Here is a 22,281-nt window from a genome sequence, read left to right on the forward strand (position 1 = left end):
TTGACCACTGCAAATGTGAAGTATCTTCTAATTATATGGGATAGAGAGATAAAATATGATGTCCACTCTCACATGAAGTGGGCCAGTTGGTCACCCGCAGCTGTACTATAGCATGCAGTTCCACCTTTCCCACGCGATGGCGGCAACGATCATCCCGCCTCTCTCTCTCTCCCTCTCTCTCTCTCACCCTCTCTCTCTCGGTGGGACAGGAGGAGGTCAGTCACTCATCTGCAGCCCGTGCGGATCAGACTCGCCGGGCTCGCAGCAGCTTTCACACTTCTGTTATGTCAGTAGGAATGTAAGGGGAATACACGCGCAGAGGGGGAATATTTGACTGTGCGCGAGGGAGGCGTGGAGCCCGACACAGGTGAGAGCCTCACATGAACATTTTTTAAAAGTTTGACAAAGAGAAAGAGGAATACCGTGTGCTCACTGCAACTTCACACACACCTACTGTCGAGAGCAAGCAAACATTAATAAATCAATAATAATAACAAAGAGAACAACGCAAATTTAAACTTTTTTTTTCTTATTTTGATGTTCTTGTTTTGCATTTTCTTATCACCGTTATCACACTGACTGACATCTTGCAGGATTGCTTGACCAGCCAAGTAGCCTAATCCTGTCTCCAGCCTTAAAATGGATTTTAATTTGAATCTAAGCCTCTCTATAAGTACCTGACTCTTGTGTGAATACCACTGCTTATCATGAATTATAATTTTCCCACACATTTTTTAGCCAAAAAGAATGTTTGAACAAGTTGTGCCTCCACAGCTGTTTGTTTTTGTTTTTGTTTTGTTTTTTACATGTATTCATCATCCGTTTACCTTCAGCTGCTTTTTTTTCTCGTATTTTTCCACTTATACACCCAAAGGAGAGACTTGCATCATCAGCTTGCATTTTCTTATCCGTACTGTCAAGCTGAGTGATTGGCACATTGTGGGAATAGACTATGTGAGTGACAAAGTAACCAATCCTGTCTCCATCATGAAAGAAGATGCATTTATGATTTCAGTAGCCTGTCTGTCACTCCTTGATTCATGCCTGATCACCATGCAGTGTCATGAATTATAATTTTTTTGCAGCTTAAAACCTGCTTGTGAGCAAAAAAAAAAGAGGCCACAGCTATTTTTTTCCCCATCTTGATTCTTCACCCATACACATGCTCTGAGAATCTATTTGTTTCCTCAACTTGCTGTGTACTATTTTCTTGTGAATTAGCTTCTAACATTTAGTATGCCACCCTTCTTCTTCTTCTTCTTCTTCTCCTTCATTTTGCTGTAAGTTCATGCAGGGGAACTTCTTCTTCTTCTTGGTCACCGCTGATCGCATGTTTTATGACCTAACATCTATTATTTGACTTAGAGGTGCGTCAGCTTTAGTGTATGGATGAGTAAACATGCACTCGATGTGCTTAATGAGGGGACATTGAAGTTTCGGTGCCTGTGTTGGGACACATGAAAAGGTCAAATGTTGTTCAGTTACTAAGAAACAGGGAGCTAATCAGTGACATTTCATCACAGAGGTGATGCTGCTATATAACAACAACATGACCCATGCATGCATATAGATCTACTTGAGTCTGGACTCAAATACACACACCATCTACTGAATGGACTGCAGCTACTGGAGGCTGCTCTTCACTTGATTAAGCTTTCAATTGACTGTAAACAATGTAATAGCGCTCTACAGTAAAATGAGTGTTCTGATACACTGCGCTGGTTACACAAAGTGTGTGTCTGTGTGCCTTTGTTAACGAGAGAGAATTAAGAACAGGAATTTTTTTTAAAAGACATGAAAAGCGGACTTTCTAAAAGCCTCCCAGGCAGTAATTTAAAACAAAAGCAGATTATGTGCTTATGTAAATGACGAACATTCAGCCCAGTATCTACAGAAAGTAGATCTGATGTGAGGTGGTAGGAAGGTCTGGGTGGTGGAGGCAGGTCTAACTTTTATAAAGACCAGAGCCTACCTACTTTCACAGATGTGTGATAAGCAATAGTCATAACCATAACATAACCTAGTGGGCAATTTGTGTAAAAAATGTTGAAAGGAAGAGTTTTAAAAATGCTGACACTGAGTGTAATCACATTTCTTGCTTCACGACAGGGTTGGAGAAGCTTTCTGCACACAATTCTTTTGATCAACTTTGTAAAACCTAACCAACAGCTACTGCTACTATAAAAGTTTTGTGAGGGTGTTTAATCATGTTTATGTGCCTTTTATTGTGGGAAAGTCTTTGTCAGTGGAGTATGTTGAGTGCAGTTTAGTAAATCACTTTGTGACTTTTTATGAGGGCAGCAGGTTGTTTTTAATGTTACACTGGATTTGCCAAGCAGGGTTTTGTTTGATGATCTCACTTGAGGTATTTCCCGATTTGAGGGAGGGGATGTGTTTGATAATGTGGGTCAGTATGAAGCGTCATAATGCTTCACGCTGCTTGAAAGTAAGGGCGTCAGATACATCTTCACTGAGTCCACACTGGGAACTGATATTCATATCAAGGTGCCAAATACTGACGTGGTTTATTGGCATGCCTTTATTTATTGTAAAATGCCACCCTGAGTATAGTTTAGTAATAGTTTTCTGTGTGACTTTGTTAGTCTCTTACATTGTGGGGGCCATTGCAACACCATGATTCTTCTTTTTTTCAGCCATTCTGTTGTAGAGTCGCTGTTGTGCTTGGGATCATTGCCCTGTTGCATGACTTGGTTTCAGCCAACCTTTAGCTCTCGGAGAGATGGCCTCACATTTGACTCTAGAATGGTGACATGGTTGACTGCAGTGACTCCAAGATGCACAGATCCCGTGGCTGCTAAGCAAGCCCAAATCACACATCAGTTGACTTTGTTTATTGTTGTGTGGTGTTGGAAAAAGAGCTTCCACTGACTGCACTTTGAATTAGCATCTCAGTGAGTGCAAGTAGGGCTCTGAAGGTTGATCAAAGAACTTCTTTGAGAAATTTTCCAAACCCAAATAAGGGTGACAGTGGGTATAAGGTATCTATGATGATGTAGTGTGCTTGTTTTTCATCAGATAAGATTTTGAGATGTAGCTCTTTAATGTGTCTAGTTTCTGTGAGCATTGCAAAGTCTGAACTTGTGCTGAATTTGCTGGGAAATCCACTTCTGGGAAGACTGTGCATTGTGTTAACACACACCTGAATGCTCCAGACTAGCAACCTCCCAAAGCTTCTGTTTTGATAGAGGTGCTCACATTTGCTGATGATCAGTTAATCACGTGGATTTGGTGATCAGTACCTTGCTCCTTTCCACCCCCTTAATTCTTATGGAAGTAGTTATTGTATATATACTTTCTCACAAGACTACATAAAGTCCTGTGAGGAACTTTCTTTTTCATCCGACTGTACAGTGTTTGCACACAGGATGCTTTAGCCATTGTTTAATTCCAGTCTCTAGTAATAAATCAACTTGACGTGGCTTCAAAAATAAGGACTAGAGCATCATTGTCTGTTTTTAAGACCAAATACTCCCAATCCTGTATCCTCTGGTAGCATCTGGTATAGGAACATAAAGTAAATTTTAGATAACATATGGTACCAAAATTATAAATCCAGGTAAAATCAAATGATCTTATTTTTTATATTAGAAGAAAACTCACACTCCTAAGGGAGGCGCAAATCCAGCGCTGGACAGCAGCCAGCAGACTGAAAGCCTTGACCAGATTGCAGGTATGGGTGTCTTAAGGTGAATCAGGTAGATGAAACAGGATAGTGTTTAGAGACAGTGAGTGAACTAGAGTGACCTTCTAGCAGTCAAACAAGATTTTAATATTTTAAGGTCCCAGAAATAGTTAGTTTCCTGGCTCTCCCATCACCTGCTCTACTGTCCTTATTAGCCACTCTCTACAGACATGTAGGAAAAAGCCACCGCCTTCAGGCTAAATTTAGGCCATCTGTACAAATGCCAACTCATTAGCCTGATTCCCAGCATGAACCAGGACTCATTCATTATCAGTGTTACCTCACCCATATCCGTCTTTTGCATCTCAGTTTATTGACAAAGATAGCTTATCGTAATATGTGCTATAGTAAACAGACTACTGTCAACACAGATATACTGTAAGTTCTTTGTTTTGCTGTACTGCTAATAAAAACTGGAAATGCTTTTGCATTTTTACAGCCAGTAAACACAAGTCGTTTGACTTTGCTTATTGTTGTCTGGGTTGAAAAACAAAAAGCTTCCACTGGCTACATTTGAACTAGCATCAGCATAGTAAGTAGCATAGTAATACTGGTCTCTCCGTATTACTTAACATGTTATATATGGTGATAAACCAATAAATAATGGTGACTTATTAGACATGCGTGTGAATGACACTGCTGACAGCTGATTAGTGTTCTGAAGACTGCCTAAAAGTACCCTACACTAAGTAAACGATTGAGCTACATCCCTGGTCACTGATGTTCGGTTGTCACGCTCCAGTGACAACCGAACATGGTCATCATTTCCACATTTGACTGTTATCAGATACTAATCTAGGTGAGTGAGCTTCTAAAGCAGATAATAATCTGCTGTGCAGAAGTGAAATCTGAGCGTGAGCCTCGTGTTTGGTGCAACAAGAATTAAATGTCAGATTTGTGATTAAAATGCCCAGTAAAAGAATCCTGTGACTACAAAACAGGGTAGAGTTTCATTACTGGAAAAATGTCTTCTTTTTATTTTAAGATAAGAGATAAGATAAACCTTTATTAGTCCCACCCGTGGGAAATTTTTTGGTCACGGCACAAAGTTAAGAGCAGTGAAAATTAAGAAAAAAAGAAAAAAGAATAGAATAGAATAAGATAAGATAAGATAGAATAAAATACTATATACAATAGATACAAATGGAATAAAATACTTTGTTATATTGGGAAAATTGCACTTGGTACTACTGCACATCAGGGAGACAGGGCGAAAGTTATCATTGTGTATTGGATGTATGTGTTTGTCTGTGTGTGTGTTTCCAAGAAAAATTGAATGAGACTATTTATTCTGTACAGTGATGCAAAGTTACTCGGAAACAGCATGTCACATGCGTCTATTCTTGGTCATGTATACAGCTGATGATATCGGTTTTTCAGTTAAATATTATCGCAGTAAAATTTCGTTAAAGAAGAACTTCAAGTGGACCATCAGATAGGAGTTCAGCTTCAATAAATGGACCTCTGTTGAAAAGAAGGCCATGCAAAGCAAAGTAAAACATTAAACATGCTTGAATTAATGTCATTCAGCATGACTTTTAAATAGTTGTTTCCTTTATCACTTCTAATTTTAATTTGGTCTAATTTTTTTATAAGAAGATGATTTTCTTGGTATTGTTATTCCTTTTATTGCATAATAGTTTCCTTGAGTGTCTTGTAAGTGTGAAGTCGACACTAGCGCTCTGAGAAAAACTAACTAAATCCACGGGGAGGCCCAAAGTAGGTGATGGCACTTGGTTGATGTTTGATTTCCACAGCCTGCCTGCCTTTCCCACACAGCCTCTCTGCATGCATGCTTACATGTTGCACATTGTACTGTATTATTTACTCATTCTTCCCTCTTAATTTCTGAGCTTGCATGCTGATTGTGACGAGCACGCTCGATTACTCGCTCACAACCCATTACCCACATAGCTTTATCCACAATACACACTCCATGTGCTTAGACTTGCAGCCTGTTCCAGTCATGCATGTAGCACACTAGTGTGTGATTTAGGGGATCGCTGTGAGGACAGGGTTTGAATATTAGAATATTACTAGAATATCAGAATCGCATATAGATGTTAATTTGAGTGTTGTAATTGTGCTCCACAGATGATCAAAGAGTTTTTATTCTTTACAGTGTACTTCTGAAATCAAAGAGAAGAACTGTGTGCTCTCAAATGAATGTAAATCAACTGAGAACTGAAAGTTGACTGAGAGCTTAGTTTTTGTGAAACATGTAAATATAGTTATCAGTGGAGTTCATCTGTTTTTAGCTGTAGTTGATATTCTAACAATTTAGCGATCCTCTTATTTTTGGCTGCTAAGTGCAATGTTAAATTAAAAAAAAGCAAAAAGCGAATTGTCTCTGGATGTCAGCTGGTTATAAAAATACCAGACCAACTGTCCTGTTCTGACATCAGTGCTACATCTTCAGAGCTTTTGTTAACAGAGAAAGAAGCTAGTGAGTGGAGTATGCGTTGGATTTGATTTACTGCAGTTGTCTCTAAATTGCTACCTAACACTGGAGCCTAGTTTGAGATGTTGATTCTGGCTAGACTAGATCCAACCAGTCTGGAATGTGTCCGTCTTTTTCCCGTTTGACTGGTTTCAGTTGCTTTAGGTGACTAATACAGTAATTAATCTGTTTGTGTAAAAGTGAAATATTATACAGATTTTTGTTTCTTTCTGAATTTCTGAAGAACTGGGTACTGTATACTAGTGCTGTATAGCATAGTAAGTTATAGTTTAAAAGTCAGGAGGTCCATTTAGTTTATAGCTCTCTAACAAAAGGAAAATTGTGACTCTTGATAGTTCCAAAGATGCCAGTGTTGTGACTGGTCACTGAAAATCTGACAGTTCAGTAGTCTATTAAGAGCCAGTAGTTGTGTGACCCCTGTAAGAGTCTCTTAATGGCTCAGTAACACTTCAGTAACACTAGAGAACAAATTGTCTTGGATTTCTTTGGTGTTGTAGACTGATTGCAAGTAACTAGGGTGACCAGCTTTTGATTGCAAGGTACTTGCACACCAATCAGGGTCAAACAGCTTTTTGAAGTTTTGCAAATTGCTGTCTGACTCATAAAGGTTGCTTCAGTCTGGGTGAGTTTACTAGAGTGAGCGTAACTTGTCAGCAATCTTTCTTTTCATAATGCAAGAATTGGTTCAATGGGTTACCAGTTTTTTGTACATTGATTATATCCTATATAGAAGCAAATGTGTTTGTGTCATTTTTAAACCACCACTATTGTCACTATTTTAAAGGAATTGCTGTGCCAAACCTGTGAGGTTCTGGCTGGACTCTGAATGGAAGTCGAGTATTGGAGTGGCTGTATGTAGCTCAGGAGGTAGAGCAGGTTGGTAGTTTGATCCCTTTGATCTTGGGCACAATACTGAACTCAGAGATGCTGTTGTTAGATAGAAAGCACAGGCAGAAAAAAGTGCTTGTGTCAATGAGGCATGTTGTATAAATCGCTTTCAGTACTCACTTAGTTACAATAGTAAAGTGCAATATAAGAACCAGTTCATTCTGAGTAGTTAATGTGAATTTCTGTGTATGTAACTGGCAACAGATTTGCGATTTTCTTCTGTTTATCACAGTTAATCATTCTGTGGTCACAAACAGATTGCGTGTGATTGCCACCTTGAGCACATTCAATCACAAACTGATTTCAGATTGGTTTCATTTCATTGCCATTTCACCATCTGACTGTGACAGGTCACAGACCTGATTCCTGTCTCTAAAATAACCGTTTCAACGGAAACTGGACTGCAAACTCATTGCACATCGATGCAATAATTTCGTTCTGCTACGGTCTCCATTCACTGTTTTGCATAGCGTGACTGTAGCGTTAGATGACAGGATTTATGAAGATCCGCATATACTCACTGAAGCTGCCACAAGCTTCTCGCAATGATTGTGTGTAAAGTATGTGTATTAGTCATAATTTAGCTGAAAATTGTCCAGTAAACCACAGACTATGCCTCCTGCCTGCTTGCATGATGATACCACTGCAGAAGTAGTTTTGTTTTGAAACAGTTTATAGCCTGTAAAAGCTAATGTCCTCAAAGCAGTTGGCACAGTGACTCATAACAAAAGCAGTGCAACGAAACACAAGGGAAACAAAAGCAAGTTGGTACACTGGAATTTCTTTATTGTCATCAGTTAGCCCAAAACCAACAGCATGTAGATCTCTCAGTGTCTTATTTCCTCCCAGCAGCCCAAAGTTAATTAGTTTCCTAAAACTTGCCATTATTTTATGCTTTTATTTTGAAAAAAAAAAAAACCGAGGGTAAATCTGAGGAACTCATTTATATGGTAGTGCTAAATTAGGTCACCAGAATCAGAGTTACCAGGTCCCAAAGCCACTCAATACCCAGAGTAACTGCTAATAAAACACCAAAGTACTAATTAACTAGCAAAAATGGATCCACCGTGGATTTGCACCGTTCATCCAAAAATATATTCACTTTTTATCTGTCATTTTTTTATGTATGATGCCTGTTTTCCTGACTGGATGTGAATTTATCCAGTTTAGATTTTTCTTCCAATTATTATGACACACACAAGTAGTATTGAGAGGGGGGAGCTGGGTGGCACGGAGGATTACAGCACAGTGTGTGAGTGTGTGTGTAGGTGGCCGGCATGTTGGCGTTTATACTGTAAGCGCTGTTCAAATCACTTTGGCTGGATTTGGATACAGACAAATGACTTAATTGGAAAAACTGATGAAACAAAATGATCTTTTTATAGATTTATGGATGTGTAATATGGGACTGAATTAATATAATGGATGCCAGATCTAATCTTTTCTTGCTATTGTTAGTATTTCCACAACTTGCACTCCACAGCTTCAGGTGGTGAGAAAAGCCTCCCCAGCAGCAGTTTGCTTACTCAGACCTTACTCTCAAGCAATTAAAACTGCAGGATGAAGGACTGAAGATCATGATACGTGTCCTCGGCAATGGAGCGAGAGGCTGCTCCTCCACATGCAAGCAAGCAAACAAATGTGCATATGGGCACACACAAACGATTCAACCAGCTCACAATCAGAGGTGTGAGAATATGTGAGAAGTATTTACGTCCCACCTGACAAGAGACAAGTGAGAATTAAGGAGGAATTAATTAGCTGCCTTTACTGCTTTATAAGCAGTACAATGGCCTCCACACACTGCTGTTGCTGTTTAGCAGAAAAAGAACATTTGCATCTTTCATATGTTTGACAAATAATAGCATTAGCTCACATTTGTCAGCACAAATTATTTGAATTTTATTACACATGCTGGGAAACCTAGTTTGTAAGTGTAGCATGAAGTATATTATGTATTAACAAAAATCTACTTGTCACTGTAAGCTGTGGCAGAAAGCGATTGCTTGATATAGAAGACTACAGTTAGCCACATTGATTGTTATAGATTGTCTTTATCTTACTGTCTTCCCATTGAATATAGAGTTAGTGTTAGTTAACAAGCACATTTCCAAAGGTCTAATGAACCGCTAATTGTTTGTTGCATTTCTTATCTGTGCAGTCCCATATTCTGGCATTAGAAGAGGTGTTTTAGTATTTACACACATTTAATAGTGACTGTTAGCGTAAATCAAGAATCACAGAAGTGATTCTGTGTCTTTTAAGGGATATCTTTGACTGGAGCACAAACCTGGTGGACTTTGATATCTGGATATTCATATTTTTTTTCACTTTGTGCAGCCCAGCAGATCAGGAAGATACCCAGATGGCGAGTGAGCATCTTCTAATTTCAGCTCAGTTCAGATGAGTCAGTCAGTTCTCCGACATCATGGGTCTGCCTGTTTGTTTTTGTTTATCACTCAACCTCTGTCTGCATCTATACAGTCTACATCTATTAAGACATAAAGAGGTGTTTGTATCGAGATACGTGGATCTGTTTGAAGTTGTGCGTGTATATGAAGTGATATTTATTTATCTTCATTTTGTATTGTATAGCTGTGCTGTGATGTTGTAGGCCACACAGTGCCTGCATCTCAAAACCACCCTTGGATACTGGGTTGATTTTTGAGTTAATTTTCCTTTTCTCACACATGATTTTTTTTAGATTATTTCTTCTTCCATTTCAGCACAAATCTGTTTGTCTCAATCCTTCACTTTGAACTAACCAACGGAGTTTTGTCTGTTGATACCTACCTATATATTATCTAGTACATTACTGTACTGTTACTACAACAAGTCTTGTCTACTGGTCCCTGGCTCATCTAATGCACATGTTTAAGATAGGTTCTGAATTGTGCATCCATTACTGTCAGAGTGTAGACAGATAAAGCAATTAAAGTGCATGGAACAAAGTGTGAGTGTCAGAATAGTTGAACGCGGGTTGTAATATAAAAGTGCTTTGAGTGCTCTCATAAACAGCCCACTTCACTTCGAGTCCGAGTGACGCAAATTTAGTCTGCGCAGACATCTGTGGACCCTCCAACTTTTTTGTTTCTGCGTGGACTTTTCAGCTTGAGCACTGCACTACAATATACCAACTCATCGTACACACTCAACATGATGCTTGGAGTTCCAGCACATGTAGCACAGTGCATTTCAGAAGTGGCTTTTCTCCCTTAAAAATAAAAAAGTGTTGTTTTTTGTTTTTTTTAAACAGAAGCTACATCGAGCTTCACAAAGCAATTGGGGGTGCCAGGAAGTTAAACGCAGGAACAGCATACAAACAGAGATGAGTGCCAGTCATTGGTTTTAAACTCTCGATTTTGGCTTTAATTACCTTGTTTGGATGAAACAGTGGAGTGCTAATTTGTCAGCTAATGCTAGCTGGTTTGGTTAGCAAGCTGCACTCATAAATTGCGTAGGGGAACACACAAACACTCATACTGGCTAATTAGTGCTAGTAAATGGAAAATAAAATGACAGAATTTTATATAGATAATCCATTAAAAATGCTGATGAAAACTCACTCCAATCAGAGTTTTTATGAGGGGTAAACTACCCATAAAAGTCAAAACTATATATTTTTTACTGCACTGTAAATATGCTTTTTAATGCTATAAATTTAGACATTTTAACATGAGTCAGCTGACTGCCTTTTGGAGTCTTCAAGCGGCACCCCAAGGAACAGTAGCTTTTTGTTTCTGCTTCCACCTTTTTTCAGCTCTGGAGTTTGCTCTGTGGAACTGCATAAAGAAGCTTTCTTTAGTTTTTTAAAAAAGATCACATGTAGATCTAAACACTCTGCAGCTAAAACGCTTCTGGTGTATTTTGAAGCCATGTGCAGGATAAAAAAAATTGTATTGACATTCAAAGACATCCATTTATTCTACTCTTAGCATTACTTGTCTACCTATTTAGGAGGATGTCCAGCAGATCCACATAAAATTGCTCTTGTAAATCACAAACAGCTGCACTAAGTCAGTTGCCCAGTTACTTCAGAACAAATGGAAAAACGAGGAATGAGAAATGCTCTTTCTTTTGTGCACCATCTAGCCATCCATCTTCTACTGCTTATCTAAGTCTGGGGCACAATTTAAGATGTTCCCAAGTCAGCTGAGAGGCGTAATCCCTCCAGTGTGTCCTGGGTTTGCCTCAGGAAGTCCTCCTGGTTCAACATGCCTGGAACACCTGATCAAGAAGGTGCCCAGGAGGCATCGTGGTCAGATGCCCGAACCAGAGTAAACCAACGGGTCTACTCTGCATGGTCAAACTCCTCACCCTCATCTCTAAGGCTGAGACAAGGATGATTGAGGAGTCCAGTCACCGTTCAGAGTAAACTCTGCCACTTATATCCCCAGTCTCATTCTTTTTCGACAGCTTCGCTTTTACGCTGAGCTCTCGCTTCATCACAACAGGCTGGTACAGAGTCCACATCACTGCTGACACCGCACCATCAGCAGTTACTGATTCAAAAATTGAACCAAAATGATTTCTGAGATCTTTTTTTCCTCTAATTTTCACACAGTATAGTAAACAACAACAACAACAACACTGTTACACTCACAGATTTTTTAAAAAGCAAAAAATTTACACAGTACTGCACAAAAAAACCCAAAAACAGTAGATCATTGATACAAAAAGTAGCACGTACTCTGGAAACAAAATATCGCCCTGCTGGGTGCGATAGTATATTGCAGTTACAAAACACTGGACATCTTGTCACCCTCTGTTTGTTTGGCCACAAATTCTTATCGTCCTCATAGCTAATGCTCTCCCTTGCACTGTTTGCTGCATCCGTCCTCTGCACTCTTCCTCGTCTTTCTGTATTTCTATATTCTGTTGTCTTTCTCCAACACATCCTTACTCTTCTTCCTTTTCCAGTGATAAGTTGTTGGGGGTCATCATAAATTGAATATGTTCTAAAATGCTCAGTCTCCTGGCTTCACCTATTTTGACCACAAAGAATCATGTGCATTACATTTCCTCAAATGTAGGAATGACACATTTTTTGTTATTGAGCCAAAGCAACTGAGATAAATAGACATGGTGCGCTGTTTACCTGCCTTATTCCTTTTATTTAGGCTCAGAGCCTATGATGGCAGTGACAGTGATATTAACATTAAATAAATGTTAACATTGTCAACTGTTGAGTATGCAGCAGATAAAAAGGAGACATAAAAGCAATCTAGTGCCTTCGTGCTCTCTGCTTTCCAGAGTTCATCCTGTTCTGTTTGGCTGTCAGTCAGATGTGAAATGGACACGGTGAGCTGTGAAAACACACCCCCCTGGACTCACATCATACAAGAAAGTTGCAGTCAGAAATATGGCTCATCTCTCCTCTCCCTTTCCTCCCTTTGTAGGAAATTCCAGATTAAGCAACTATTTTTCTCATTTCCGACATGTGAGTAACTGAGTGAGCAACGACTAGCAGGGTGGGTTGTGTTTGTTTTGGTGTTGTGGCGTTGATAGCGTATGAGTGTGTTTGTGGCTGAAAGAGGAAAAAATGCTGATTAGTTTGCTGTGAACACCATTTAAGATGCAAACAATAATCAGTAAGTTTCAGCTGACTATTGAACATGGGCTGAATGTAAAGCTGAACACCATCCAATCTGTGCACCATTGTTTAGCTGAATTATTCCTTCAGGAACGTGACATTCACCTATATTTACTGTGTTTGTAATCAGTGGTTTTGTGTTGTAATTGCTACAGATTACGGAAAATCGGCTTAGCTAGTACGTGCTCAGATGTCTAATGAGCCGGGTGCCAGCTAAAGGTTTTAGTATACTTGTTTGAACCTGTTGAATTTGGCCAGGTGTATGATTGTGAGAAAAGAAGCAGGGTTATAGGTATTTTCTCTTGAAAAGCTACGCTTTACAGGGCCTCTAAAGTTGACGTTTATTTCATTATTTATGCTTTACAGCCTGAAATGCCCCAGTTTTGATTTACACCGGCCATTTTGTTAGGTACAGCTGTTCAACTGCTCATATCTAACCAGCCAATCACATTTCAGCAACATGACCCAGTAACTTAACAATATAATTTGTTGCAATCAAGGAATGCAGAAAACCGTCTCTGAACCCACAGCACATCAGTTGTGAAGCAGATTGCCCAAAGCAGCAGAAGAGCACACTGGGTGCCGCTTTTGTCAGCTAAGAACGGGAAACTGAGGCTAGAATTAACACAGGCAAAAACAGAAGATTGAAAAAAAATGCTTCCTGGTTTGACAAGTTAAGCACTATCAATGGTTCAGACTGCCAGTGAAGTTATGGTGTGGGGGGTATTTAGTTGGCAGACTTTCAGCTGATTAAAATGGAAAAGCGTATCTGTAGTTGTTGACAGTGTCTATCTTTTTATGAGCCCCCAGAAAATGTACCTATCTTCTGATGTCAGAAGTCTCAAACAATCTCAAACTGGTTTATTGAACATGTCCAGATGGGCTTTACAGTTACAAGATCTCACTGCAATAGAGCACCTTTAGGTTGTGATGGAGGGGAGGTGCATTCTATGCATGATAGAGACATCTGCAGCAACTGTGTGATACTGTCATGTTAATATGGACCAAAAGCTCTTAGGAATGTTTCCAGCGCCTGTGTCATGAAAAATTAAGGCACTGTTGAAGGCAACAGGGGGTCCAACGCCATACTAGCAAGTTACTTCAAATCAATGACTGTATTTTTTTTTTTTAATAAAGACACAGTGATTGTGGAATTATGGATTTAAAAAAAAATATGCCTGTGAATACTGCCCAATATGGTGAACAACCCATTCAGGAACATTATTTTTTTTTATAATCTATCCTCACGAGTCCCTTATGTGTTTGAAAACCCCCCAAAAAACTTCTTGGCTCTTGTAAGTACAAATGGTATGCACTGTATGCTCTTAAGCAGGATGCAGCGGAGGTGGTGTAATCTACCTGGATCATGTTATCTCTCTGATTGCTTTAAGGAAGTGGAGCATTTGATAAAAGACACTGTGAACTTTTCTTGTCACTTGTTTTGTTTCAGCCCACTTGTTCAGCGCCGCTATATTTTTCATGTCTAGTAAATGTTATGTACAAGTTCAAAACATACATAAGTCTGGACAGGTCAGAACTAGAAAAGCTTTACTTACTTTTAAAGCCAGGATTAAGACTCATTGTGAATCAGATGAAATAAATTAATATTAATTTTAAAATTTACATGATGTGTCTTATTATAGTCAACACAGGAACTGACACAAGTTCAAATTTCAACTTAAAGCTGGATAATACACAGATATCGCATGCAGTAAACTGTAATCTGTCCACAGGAAGTAAGTACTGTTGACAGGAGCGTTGGCTTTCACAGTCTGTCAGGTGATGATACTGACCCTCAAGTGCAATAAGCTTGGACAAGGATCATAAAAGGGCAGAAAAGCACATGTTGAAATAGGTGCTTAAAGCTGATAAGGCATCGGCAACTGTGCCAATGAAAGGTTGTTCCTCATGAACAGATGCTTAATGTAACACGTGAGAGCATATTCTCCAAGTATTTTTAGATTTTTTATTTTTTTTGTCATTTCCAGTCAAATAGTATGCAAACACTGTACAAACAAATAGTATGTACTTTTGTCCTGAGTTGGTGTAATATATTTATGAATCCTAACCTTAACATCAGCTGATAAGTCTGCCTCTTTGGTTTGACATAAAAAAGATTTAAATGGGAATCCAGTCACAAGAAAAAATGTCTAATGTATCACACTTAGCTGTAGCTATGCTCCACAGTGTATTAGTTTTAAAGTAACAGCTATGAGACTCAGAGATTCCTCCTCTTTCTTTACTATATTTTTAGCCCAGGGCTGTTACTCTGGTATCTTAGCCAAACGTAAAATGGAACTCTAACATGTGCTTCATGTTGCAGAAGCATCATTTCCTAAACTTAACCAAGCAGTTCTGGTTAGTAACACAAAACACTGACTGAAAACAAAAAGAAATGTGACTGAGAAAGAAAGTAAAATCTAAAATAATGGTACAGCACTGGATACAGACCCCAGCCCCTGCAGAACTTGTTAGTTTTTTAAGGCAAATCACAATTTTCTTTGATGTAAAAGTGGTATATTTCTCAACAGCAGTAAGGGGTTGATACTGAGTTTTGTTGGGATTGCAGACACTGAGCCCAAAAATAAATTGGCCATCCCCAGACTTTTTCCATGGCCATAAAGTTGATATTTCCAGAATGCATGTATCCATCCATCCATCCATCCATCCATCCATCAATCCTCTTTCCCTTATCTGGGGTTTATCTGTCATACACACTGGAGACTTTGCCAATCTATCACAGATGCAGTAACATGATAGATGTAACTATGACTACACTGATTTTTTTTCTGAAATCATTCCCTCATCCAGTCCCTCTTACTTCTTCTTTAGAGAGTTCAGGGTGAACACTGAATTCACTTGTAAAGCGAAATAACACTTCAAAGCACAATTCATTTAGCCTTATATCAAAGTGTTTAAATGGAACAGACGGTTTTTTTCCAAAATGAATACTTTTATGGCTGTTTATGCACTCTTTTCTCTCGTCCATCTGTTATTTCTCTCTCAGTGCCAAACATGATCATATACAGTGCTTGGGTAGGGATAGTGGGGCCCTCATGGTACACTGCAGATTTACTACTTATTTGCACTACAACTGCTACAGAACTTTGGGTTGCATTAAGTTTGCTATATAAAGAAAAGGGGTAAGAACCGTACATATGCAAAACACGAGAAAATGGCAAACTCACTATCTAATAGCAAGTGAAGAGCAATTTCTGACTCAGATGTTCAAAAATCATCAAAGGTTCATGCTCGATAACTCTAAACCTTGATAATTTTTTGACTTTTAAAGTGCACTCACTAAGATTGCTTTATTTATTGGCATAATTAAGAGCAGCAAACGTAAACAGCATTTCTTTCAACGGGAGGAACAAAGGTCTTGATCTTTACCAGTCCCGGAAGTCCATCAGTAGCTGGAATCCAACTTTTGACCTTTCATGAAAAGGAAGTAAGAAAGGAGAATTTCCCCTTGTGGTACTCACTCATGTATGATATTATTATTTCATTACCAAGATAAACTAACATGCTGATTTAATCTGGCAGTAACAGCTGCTGCCTGCCCGCTGCAGACTGTTTGCCCTATAAATATCGCACGTTTTCAAGCTGTGATCTAATTACTTATTTGAGGTACAAGTACCACATTTTTAGCTCCTTAATGGGCGCCACAAGATGGACAAACAACAATGTGAAATCCAGTCAATTCAGATTCAAGAAGGTCAACTACTATTTTCAGAAAAATGCAGACTTACTTTAGGAGCCAGTAACATTACATCATGGTTGTGTGTGTGTGTGTGTGTGTGTGTGTGTGTGTGTGTGTGTGTGTGTGTTTCAACAGGGCTGTAGCATGGGGTGATGAGGACTCTCCTTTGCTAATCTCAATGCAGATGACTAGTGATGGCCACAGCATCACCTCAACAGTAAGTCATAACAATCATAAGCCAAGTATGTTAAGTCCCTGCTAACTTTAGCATGAATGTCACAGTTTGGGGCTTTTTGTGGTTTATTTATTCCAACTGTTCTTTTTCCAGGATAGAATTACTGAATAACATAAGACTTTAATGACTTTAAAAAACAAGAATTGGGTGCACAAGTTTGAATATGTTTTGGATTTTTCTCTAATCTGAACAGGATAAAAAAGTATACATACAGGTTCAAATATATACATACACCTCCACTAATATTTAGTTAAATGTTCCTTAGCAAGCTGCACCTCAGCCAGACGCTTCAGTGTATCCAGATCTGACCAGTGGATACGCTGGTCAGATGGTTGAACATTATTTCTGGCAGAATTAATAGAGTTCATTTAAATTGGTTTTCTGGCATGGACCTGGGTTTTAAGCATAGTCCACAAATTTTTAGTAGGGTTGAGGTTAGGGCTTTGGGAAAGCTGTTCCAGAAGCTTAATGTTAGCCTCCTTTATGCATTCCCAGGCCAGGTTTGTTGCGGTGAAGTCTAGAGTTTGAAGGCAGTCTTATCTTTTCATTACTGCATCCAATTTGTGTACCAGTACAACTGGTAGTAAAACATCTCCAGAGCATGATGCTACCACCACCATACTTGATAGTTGGCACAGTGTTTTTACCTTTACATCTCCAAACCTGTGGCCAAAAAGCTCAGTTGTTTTCTAGTCTGACCATAAAGCTTTTCCCAAAAATGCATTTCGAACTTGAAGGTGTTCATTTTGGAGCAGGGGCTTCTTTCTTGGTCGGCACTCTCTCAGTCCATTACGGTGTGAAACTCACTGTGGACACAGACTTGAGCCTTGGTAGTCCCTGTGTTGATCCTGAACATCCTGTCCCCCTTTCATTTGAGGGGGACAGTTTGGGTCTTCTTCCAGACCCGTGTTTAAAGATGGCTCCAAGAGACCTTCCTAACTTGTGTAAACCTACAATTCTTCTTCTTAGATCTTCACTGACTTTCCCATTGTTTTGAATATTAGTCAATCCAGCGAGTGCTTTTTCTGCTGCCAAAAAGAAACTACCAGTTGTTGCACTAATGAGAAGTAGTTAATAGGCCTTGGCTTTGTGAAGTTAAAACACAATGTAGGAACGTCACTTATTACAACATCACTAATTAAAAGATTTCATTGTGAGTATGTATGTATAATTTTGACCCTGTGTGGATTCAAGAGAGTACTAAATAAATTCAAATTTGTTGAAGTCATTAAAGATGTTTGCTGTACCATCTTTACACACTGGAAAAAAACTCTGTGATTAATAAAGTTTGATTCTGGTTCTGATTCTCTGACTTGTCATGACAGTCACACCCATGATGAGTGATTATAACCTTCTGACCACATCTGCGTCTTTACAGGTGTCAGCCCAACTATAATTACACAGTGTGCTAAATGAAAGCACACCACAGTCATTTGATTGATTTTTTTTTAATTTTCTGAGGGAACATGCACAAGAAGAAACATTTATCACATTTGGGGAAAAAATGTCTTGTCCCAGCTTAAGCTGCTACCTGATTTTCGTCTGCAATCTCTTGGTAGCTACATATGATATCAGTTGACCCATAAAATTCAGATACATGTCAGAGACACAAGATACAAGTAACATAATATAATATAATCAAATTTACGTGCAAATCCTAAAAACAAACATCCATATCCATACCCATTGTAAAACTTACATCATGCAGATCCCATTCAATAACCAGACTATAGCATATGCAACTAATAACTGATTTATTGGTAGGTTACTTGTTTTATTTTTCTCTTGCAGTTTGTTGGATGACATAAAAAACTCTGAAGAACAACAGCCGGACCAACAGGAGCAGCAGGAATTCTTGAGCTCCCTGGAGACCATCGCTCTCACCATCTTTCTCTCGCTCATCATTATCATGACAGTTTTCGGCAACCTGTTGGTCATGGTGGCGCTCTGCAAGGACCGACACTTGCGGTGAGCACTGTTGCCTTCCTCAGCAGCAGCTGTGGTTTTTGTGACTTCAGCAGAGAAGCAGGCAGAGGTTTAAATCTTCTGTCTCCTCCACTTGGAAATGCTCCCTAAAATCTTTTTTGAGAACGTCCAGAAACGCCACAATAAAAATGTAGTAATCTTCAAAATAAATACAATAAAGCTGACATAACGTAGCAAAGTTTTTTTGAGTGAGATAATGACTTTCAGAATTTTGTTTTCCGTCTTTTAAAATTAAACCAGCATTTGAAGTTCTGTTCCAGTGAGATCTGTGTTTTCTCAAACTACATGGTTCTCATGTTGCCAGTAACATTTAAACAAACCCATCAAATGTCAGAGCACTCAAATTTCATTCAGCCTGTCATGACAAACCCTGTCAGGTAGACAGAAAGATGGGCATTAATTTGTTTTGACATTTGGTAACTTCCCCAAAAATACATTTTTTGGATCTGTGCCTCAAAAGTTTTGAGACCTTATTAAAGACCTTTATTTAACATAGACTTTACTGCAGGTTTTCCTCAGTTCCTACAAGCAAATGGAAGTTAATAGTATTTATTTATAAAACTGTACTCAAAAACATGCCTGTCTTTCATATTTTCACAGAGTTGCACCGACTAAGCCGCTCCCCTTTTTAAAGACAGAACATTTAGAGTAAATCAAACTTTTCCTTTATGGTTGCCTTCTTCTCCCAGAAAGAAAAAGACAAACTACTTTATTGTCTCGCTGGCGTTTGCTGACTTGCTGGTTGCTCTGGTCGTGATGCCCTTTGCTGCCATCGAACTGACTACTGGCCAGTGGCGCTATGGAGAGATTTTCTGCCTGGTGCGAACATCTCTGGACGTCCTGTTGACCACAGCATCCATCCTGCACCTCTGCTGCATTGCACTGGATAGGTTTGTGTTTGTGTAAAAAAGACATATATTGATGGAGCAATGTGTTTCCCCACTGAAAACATTTTTTTAAAATACAGTTTGATTTAATGTTGAAGACATGAAGTTACTTACGTTGCACACCTAACAAATGAGCCGTCTGTATTTTTCTACCACTTATTTGGGTCGTAGGGGCTGCCCTCTAAGCAGGTACCCCAGACTTTCCTCTCTTCATCCAGAGCCTCCCGCTCTTTGAGAATAAAAAAAAAACATTATCAAACTGGCAGAGACCTAATCTTTCCTGAGTGTCCATGAGCGGAGCAGTTCGGCCCTTGGGTAGTCCTCTTGGTAGGACATGCCCATGCAATGCTGTTTGTAGATTTCAAACAGAGAATAATCGTTTCTACTATTCTCACAATCCTCTTCAGCTTAGGGCCATCCTCAGACCTGCTGTTTGCAAACCAAGAAGTGATCCAGTATGTAATAATGTTTTTTAATGGCCCATCTGTATGAGACTGTCAGTGCTGAAGTGAGGAGGTCCACTGTCTTCCTTCTGCAGAGGAGGCAAAGAAGCTGCTGTGCCTTCTTGATGACAGCTGTGGTGTTGTTGCTGGAGGTCAGCCCTCCAAAACTCAATGCCCTTTACCCTCTTTACCACAAATTTGCTGACTGTCGGTGGTGGAAGATAACTGAAAGTAGCCCTCCTAAAATCTATGAGATCTCTGCAAAGGCTTCTAATGTCCCTTAGAGAGTCACAAACAAAAATACGACTTTGACAGGCAAACCTAGCTGTTGCCTTATATTCAGGGGTGCACATAAGTGGTGCGCAGGTGCGCCTTCGCTGTCAAAATAAAAGACGCGCACCAGATAAGAAGTTGCAACGCGCGTTTGCGTACATAAGATTTTCTGGAGGAGGACAGACATTAGAACTCTTAAAGATGTCGAAGAAGCAAGCTCCTTTAAGCAATTACTTCGGTGTTCCTCCACCTCCACAGAAATGTCAGAAGGAGTCCGAACCGCAAAAGAAGCGCGTATTCTCGGAACAGTGGTTGCAGGAGGTGAGCTGGCCTCAAACAAATGATGAATGCACAGAGATGTGGTGCAGAATATGCCGTGAAAATCCCACTCTAGCAGACAAAAACAGTGCCTTTTATATGTACGCAAACGCGCGTTGCAACTTCTTATCTGGTGTGCGTCTTTTATTTTGACAGCGAATGCGCACCTGCGGAGCACTTATGTGCACCACTGGTTATGTTGCCTTTACTGGTGTAAGCAGCTGCTGCAAGCATTGGTCATGCCACCATGTTGAACCAAGTATTTCTGTCAGTAAAAGTGAACAGAATCAGCTACGAAGAGCAGCCAAACAGTTTATTATCACAAAAAGTCAGTAAGGGCCCCCCCCATTCATTTTTAATTAAATCTGTATCTTAGTGTAAAGTATGTGTGTGCTAGTGTCTGTGTCTTATTTCAGGTATTATGCCATCTGCTGCCAGCCATTGGTGTATAGACACAAGATGACCCCGATGAGAGTGGCAGTCATGCTCAGTGGCTGTTGGCTCATTCCCACATTTATCTCCTTTCTACCCATCATGCAAAGCTGGAACGCCATCGGGATCGAGGATATTGTAAGTCCTCATTAGCTCAGATCAGAAATCATCACTAATGAGATCAAAACAAGTGGCTACATAGTTCTAATGCTTACATTTTTTTTACTACAACCTCTGACTCAAACCAAACAGACAGTATGTTTAAACAAAGTATCACAAAGAAAAGTTCATACACCTCTCTCAAATGCCTAAAGAGAGGTATCTTCTTTCTTTGAGGGCAAAAGCGGCATTAACCTCTCCAGTCTAATATTCTTTGTTTCTAATAACATTTTCAATCCCTGAAACAATGACACAGTAATAGAATGATCACAAAACAATTCCAGTCCCTGTGGAAGCTTTGTTGCTGCGAGCAAAGACAGCACTTCAACAAGCATTTTCTTCTGGTTTAGGTATGTTTTGGCATGAGCTTGTTTCAGAGCTGCCTTGAAATGAGCAGCAGGACTCCCAGAGGCAGGCAGGGACAGATGAATTTATTCATCCAGACTTAATGAAAAGCTCTTTTCTCTTATCTTTCTGTCTGGCAGCGTACAAACACCAGTGTTACTTTTTTAATGGCTGTCTCGATGGCTAGAAGTCATACATGGTATACAAAATTGCACAGGATTATTTTAAATGCTGTCTGTGTGTGTGTGTCTATGTATTTTTCATTACGCTTCTGTTCTGTTCTGTTTCAGAGGGATTGTTTGAAACTGAAATTTCTTCTCGCTAAGCACAAGCTAAGCCAAACAGTATTTGTCTGGTTGGCTTTAAAGGTGTCTGCTCAGGGACAGTGATCTGAAACTGATCTCTGTCTTGAAATGCTCAATTTGGGAGATATCGTCTGCAGCAAAGTTTTCTGTCTGTAGAACAAAATCAAATTAAATTGAGCTGGCCAAGTTGATTTCAGATAGAAATTTACCTTAGGGACCAGTTATCACCGTAGTCTATGGCATAAGCTACACGGAGCTTATACCTCAAGCACTTCTATGGAATAATAAACAACTCCTGAGCAGAGACAAACCAGATAACTAGGCAATGTGGCAGGAAGCTGGAAGTACTTATGTTATTAATTTATTTGACATCTAACACTTTTAGTCAACTAGTAGAAATCTGTAAATTATTACACAGTTCTAGAGGTTTGTCCAAATGAGTAGTGCTCTGTCTAAATGGTTGGGCGGTCCTTTTAACTACTCCACAGGTAGTCAACTCAAACAGCTACTAAAAAATGTACGATAAGGCAAAGGAAACACTTCCAAAATTTAG

The 22,281-nt window shown here is 39.4% G+C and overlaps 1 protein-coding gene across 2 annotated transcripts in view; it reads left to right on the plus strand.

Moving 5' to 3' along the window:
- The first annotated feature begins 204 nt into the window (after positions 1–204).
- The window catches only part of si:dkey-247m21.3 (5-hydroxytryptamine receptor 4), a 55,813-nt gene continuing 33,736 nt past the window's right edge, over positions 205–22,281 (plus strand). For both annotated transcript variants that reach the window (XR_002062786.2, XM_005451401.4), the window contains exons 1-5: positions 205–367; positions 16,481–16,562; positions 18,372–18,548; positions 19,256–19,456; positions 20,904–21,057. Coding sequence is in view for 1 of the 2 variants with exons in the window: in XM_005451401.4 (XP_005451458.1) it covers positions 16,540–16,562; positions 18,372–18,548; positions 19,256–19,456; positions 20,904–21,057 (555 nt within the window). In the remaining variant the exon portion in view is untranslated. The remainder of the gene's footprint in view (positions 368–16,480; positions 16,563–18,371; positions 18,549–19,255; positions 19,457–20,903; positions 21,058–22,281) is intronic.

This window comes from Oreochromis niloticus, linkage group LG7 (genome assembly GCF_001858045.2).
Source record: "Oreochromis niloticus isolate F11D_XX linkage group LG7, O_niloticus_UMD_NMBU, whole genome shotgun sequence".
Taxonomy (NCBI): domain Eukaryota; kingdom Metazoa; phylum Chordata; class Actinopteri; order Cichliformes; family Cichlidae; genus Oreochromis; species Oreochromis niloticus.